The sequence below is a fragment of the Lactuca serriola genome, chromosome 3 (genome assembly GCF_051521515.1).
Source record: "Lactuca serriola cultivar US96UC23 chromosome 3, Lser_US96UC23_V15, whole genome shotgun sequence".
Classification (NCBI taxonomy): Eukaryota; Viridiplantae; Streptophyta; class Magnoliopsida; order Asterales; family Asteraceae; genus Lactuca; species Lactuca serriola.
The window spans coordinates 82,672,740-82,678,355 of NC_136410.1; the positions used below are offsets into that span (position 1 = coordinate 82,672,740).

The 5,616-nt window shown below is 34.9% G+C and overlaps 1 protein-coding gene across 1 annotated transcript; it reads right to left on the reverse strand.

Annotated features, from left to right (window-relative positions):
- Positions 1 to 1,189: 1,189 nt before the first annotated feature.
- LOC145092763 (uncharacterized) lies at positions 1,190 to 4,335 on the reverse strand. Its single transcript, XM_079030744.1, has 2 exons — positions 1,843 to 4,335; positions 1,190 to 1,696 (listed from the first exon to the last, which is right to left on the reverse strand). The coding sequence occupies exons 1-2, from the start codon at positions 4,280 to 4,282 to the stop codon at positions 1,410 to 1,412; spliced, it is 2,727 nt and encodes a 908-aa protein (XP_078886870.1). The 5' UTR covers positions 4,283 to 4,335; the 3' UTR covers positions 1,190 to 1,409.
- Between the last annotated feature and the right edge of the window lie 1,281 nt (positions 4,336 to 5,616).

The following is a 5,616-nucleotide window of genomic DNA, read 5'->3' on the forward strand; positions in this document are numbered from 1 at the left end:
GCTGAACGGATTAAGTGCTGATCACCGTTTAAATGGATGTCAATTAAAAGGTCTGTATTGGTTGTTTTCTTTTACTATTGACTCCCATATCTCCATTTAGGTTCATTTGGATATGCTTGATCTAAAAAAAGAAAGTGATATTTTTTTTGAGTTTTATGCCACATTAGTTGTATGTGTTGTTCCTTGTGCAGTTTTGTGATTTCATAGAGTTTTAGAATTTTTTTTACAGGAAATAAGTACCTTAATGGTCTCAATATTTGTGAATTTTGATCTCTAACAACAAAATTGTACACACATAATCCAATATATTTTGTAGCATGGACTTACTTTGACTCTTGATTTACCTTTATCTAGTTCCCTTGTTTGGTAAGTAGTTTGTACAAAAATAGAGGCTTCAACCTCTTAATCAAAGAGAATATATTATTCCCAGAAATCAGATTAGTCACATGGTATCAGAGTCATGTTGGAGCGAAGAATTAATTGCAAAATGGAAGGAATTTGAGCGACGATTGAGAAAAATGATTCTAATTTCTATATCTCTACTCTTCTTTCCCTCTCAATGTCACTGTTCGATTTCTGTAAGTGAGTAATTTTACTTTGAGAACAACCCAATTAAATAGGTGAAATAAAATCGAGTTAACATTACATCCATATATGTTGGCTGCATAACGTACCTTTGCAATATGTGACTTTTTTGTGATACATAAAAATGATAAAATCATTTAGCATTAATTAGATCCATATATGTTATGCCATATCATATTGAAATGAAATGAAAGGGGGATGAGACATAAAACCAGTAAGAAATTGAAATCAATGTTATATCCATGTTATACCAAACTCATCCACATAATCTCTTACTTATAGTTCTAGTCATATTTCAAACCAAAGTGAAATCCGTACCAATAACTGAAATCGTGTATGTTTTGTTTGAAGGATTTAGTTAGTTAATTGGAACTCAACAGCTCAAATGAATGCCAGGATCGGAGACATGGAGAGGGGAGCCAAAAGGTTCCAGGCTGTACGTTTGAATTGCTTTAATATTTGAATTTTTTTCTTAATATTTAAAATTTGCCATCTTTGTAAAGACACCTCTCATCTTATCATACCAAGTGTCTCACAAAATTTCCCAATGGGCAAACAAATATAAGTATAACAACATACTTAACATAATTTCTTATTTTGGGGATTTGTGTATGGCCTTGTCCTTGGTTTCAGTAGTGAGTTTTAGAAGTACAACAATCTCAGCCAATTGACTTATCTGTTTATCTATTACAAACAAATCTAAAGTTTCTTAACAAAAAGGCATTCAAATGAATACATATATATTGACATGATGCATATAGAGAACTTGAGAAAAGTAAAGAACATTGAAAGTACACTATATCGATTGGACAACAAATGTCATTTCAAAGCAGATCCTTCATCAACAGATTTGAAACTTGGCGCATTGTTGGTCTTCCGTTCGGATTGGAGTTCAAACATGCTCTTGAGAGACTCAGCACCAACTTAACTTGTTTCTCAGCTTGTGGTGAGGGAAGTGGAATCCGACTATCTCCCACATTTTCCAACACTAGATAATCAGCAGACAATGTTGGTAGTTCACTGGGATGCTTTCCCATTATCACTTCTAGTGCAACAATGCCAAAGCTATACACATCACATTTCTCGGTTGCAACCATCGTATAAGCAAGCTCTATATCCAAAGAAACATAAAATAAAAACAAAAAAGATTATATTAACCCCACAAGATTCTAACATATATACATATATCCACATATACAAATTTATATATCACGAAACTAAAGAAGATGTAGAACTACAATCACAAGATTACGTTACCTGGCGCGATATAACCATAGGTGCCTGCAATAGCGGTCCAGTTTGATGAGTCTAGCTTTAAAAGCTTGGATGTCCCAAAATCAGAAATATGTGCCTCATAATCCGAATCAAGAAGGATGTTGCCAATTGAAATGTCTCTATGAATTAAAGGAGGTGAGCAGTCGTGATGCATATAAGCCAAACCATTAGCTATAGCCCTTACAATATTGACCCTTTTCAACCAATCCAATTCTTTTGCTAAGACATCGCTTCTTAAGATTGATCCAATGCACCCTTTTTCAAGGTATTCATAAATCAAAAATGAGTGGCGGGTATGTGAGCAATATCCATAGAGTTTTACTATGTTCCGATGCCTTATGTTTGTTAATGCTCGTATCTCATTAAGGAAACCATTATGATCAACGTTCTCAGATGATGATGAGTGAAGTTTCTTGACAGCTACCACATTGTTAGGCTGTATTTCGGCTTTGTACACAGTCCCATATCCTCCGGTCCCAATGCAGTATGCTTCATCAAAATTATTTGTTGCTTTCAAGATGTCATCATGTGCTACTCCTCCATCAAAACTTGTTATGAAGAAATAATGATGACCTTTTTCGTCCAATGGTTTCTGGGAAGAATGACTCTTTCGTTTTCGATAAGCAATGAGGCCACACATGAAAAAACCAAGTAAAATTGCCCCGATAAGAGGGAGCATAATTACAAGGATGAGTTGATGATGAAAGGGATCATTTTTCTTCTTCGAGATTTGACTTGCACAAAATTTTAGTCCTGTAAAATTTCCACACAAATGTGGATTGCCTTCTATAGACACATTCACAAAGTTAGTGTTAGTGGGAACTGGACCTGAGAGCTCATTGTAGGACAAGTCAATATCTGTCCCACGAGGCAAACTTTTAATAGCATCAGGAATAGAACCAGATAATCTATTGTGAGAAAGATTCAATTTTTGCAAACTTTGCAAACTTTGAACTTCAGACGGTATCTCTTCCTTGAACAAATTCTGAGATAAGTCTAGTTCCGTAAGCTGAACTAAATTACCAATCTCAGATGGAATTTTTTCACTGAGCATGTTGTTACTAAGATTCAAGTTGTAGATATATGTCCAATTACCAATACTTCTTGATATCGAGCCATTTAATCTATTTGAGGACAAATCGATAGCAAGGAGATCATGCAGTGATCCAAGCTCCGGAGGTATAATACCTGAAAGTTGGTTATCAGCCAAAGACAAATACAACATACTTGTCATCTTCCCCAACTCTTTTGGGATCTCACCAATTAAATGATTTGAAGAAAGATTAAGCTTTCGTAATTGAGTTGCACTTCCAAACTGTAGAGGTATGTAACCACTGATGCTGTTGTATCCCATATTTAAGACTGTCAAATTCTTGCATTTACTCCAGTTTATAGAAAGCTCCCCATGAAAATGATTGTGACTGATATCAAGGTAAGCTAAGCTTGGATAGACCCCAAAACCATTCGATATATTTCCACTGAGTTGATTATGATCAAAACGAACTCTTATTAAGCTAGTACAATTCAATAAGCCTCTTGGAATAGGACCAGTGAGTTGATTACCTGATACTGTCAATTTTTGAAGCATCCCCCCGTGGCACAGATCATCAGGCAAATTGCCAGACAATTGATTGTCATCCAATTCTAGCTTAATCAAGTCTAGCCTTCCGAGTCCTTGTGGAATTGAACCTGAAAAAGTATTAGCACCGAGGAACAGACGTTGTAGGTTGCTGAGGTTTGCAAGTGATGAAGGAATAGAACCGCTAAGTTGATTTAGGCTCAACGCAAGCTCAGTGAGAGACTTTAAATTTCCAAGTTCATTTGGAATGTGACCATAGAGTTGATTGTAGAACAAAAAAAGGGTATTCAAAGATGTCAAATTACCCAATGTTGAAGGAATTAAGCCAGATATATTGTTTACGGAGATGCTTAGGAACTTAAGTGACACCATGTTCCCTATTTCTTGTGGAACGGAACCAGTTAGATTGTTTTTGTCAAAGTCCAAGTCGGTTAGCTGATGGAGGTTTCCTATTTCACGTGGGATTACTCCAGAAAATGTATTGAATGAAATATTAAGATAAACAAGTTTGGACAGGAATCGGATTTCTGGTGGAATGGGGCCAAAGAAGTTATTTACACTGAGATCTAAATGCGTAAGATTGTGTAGTAAAGAGAATGAAAATTGATGAAATGTACCCTTTAATCCAGATCTCGTGAGGTTCAACCTGTGAACCCTCCAATCAGAATTGCAAACTACTCCATACCAAGATGTACATTGAACTGATGCACTGGAGTTCATAGGGAGGGGAAGCCATGAAGAGAGCAAGGAGTTGTGTGGGATTTGAAGACTTTCTTTCCACTTAAGAAGAGCATTGCCTTCATCTAAAGAAGCAGAAGCAAGATATGGTACGGGGGAGAGCATGATGATTAATAGAGATAGAGAGAAAAATAATAAGTTTGAAGAAGATATTATTTTCTTTGCCATGTTGTTTATTGAAAATTGAGGGCTTGTGCCCCCCCTAATTTATACTTTGACAATTTTTTTCTACCTATTTTAATAAGGAAAATTAATTAAAAGTGATATTGAGTAAAGTTGGTTCTGAAATCAAACAGGTTTCGATTATTATTAGTTCAACAGAAACATAATATAACTTCACAATATAAAAAACTATGACTAATTAAGCTACTTAACTTCACAGTATAAAACGTTATCACTAATTAAATTACTTAGCGTGTGGTCGATAAAAATTTCAATTAGTTGATGGCTAAAGTTATTATCCAAAGAGTAGATGGAACGTTGACAAAGTAAAATAGGGTCTTGTCAACTTCTGAATTTAATGGTATATCTAATTAATTCTTATAGAATAGAAAAAAGCCATCGTAGCCACCCTAGCATGTAATGTGGATCTGTATGTCGTCGGATTTTGTTGACAAATTGTAAATTTGGTCCACGCCATTAATTTTCAGTAAACATTGTCGACATGTAAACATAATTATTATTTGGCAAATCATTTAAAAGTCTATATAAGTTTGAAAGACGAATCAGCAACCATTTATTTAGTATTATCTATACAAATAGGAATATTTATTGTTTTATTCTTTATATTTTCTGACGACACACATACTCAGACTCCAGTACACATGTTGAGATATTCAATGTTTTACTCAATATTATCAAACTTATAATTGCTCGTGGAATGATCCTTTTAGTATTAATACTTTTCCTTTAGGGTAGTTAGTGATATCCTTTTTTAAGTATATTGTGAAGATATTTTGCAGAAGCTGTTGGCTTAATCCAGAAGTTTTGTTTTGTGTCTTTTTAATTATTATTGGTGAAAGTTGTGGTCAAATTAGAGTTTGAATAAGTCCTAAGCCATGTTGGCTATAGTACCGAGTGTAGAGGGTAGTGTCAGTTAGTTTCCTAATTTTTCTGCATTTGATTAGTTTAAAAGGAGAAAGTGTGTGACTCTATTCAAATTACTGTGAAAGTGAATAAGAAGTGCAGCTTTTGCCCATTTTGTCCCCTGTCCTATGTTTTGTTTTATCTCATAAAAAACTTCATACCACTTTAAGTTTTCCCTATATATCAAAGTACAACCTGGTGCATGCCCTAGTATCAGCCACCAGTGAAAGAAATGACAGGGAACAACAATAATGGAAAAGATGGGCAAGTTACACTTGAGTACCACATGCTATCAAGAAACAATTATGCTGATCGGGCTATAAAAATGAGAGTGTTCATGCAAGCTCAAGTGG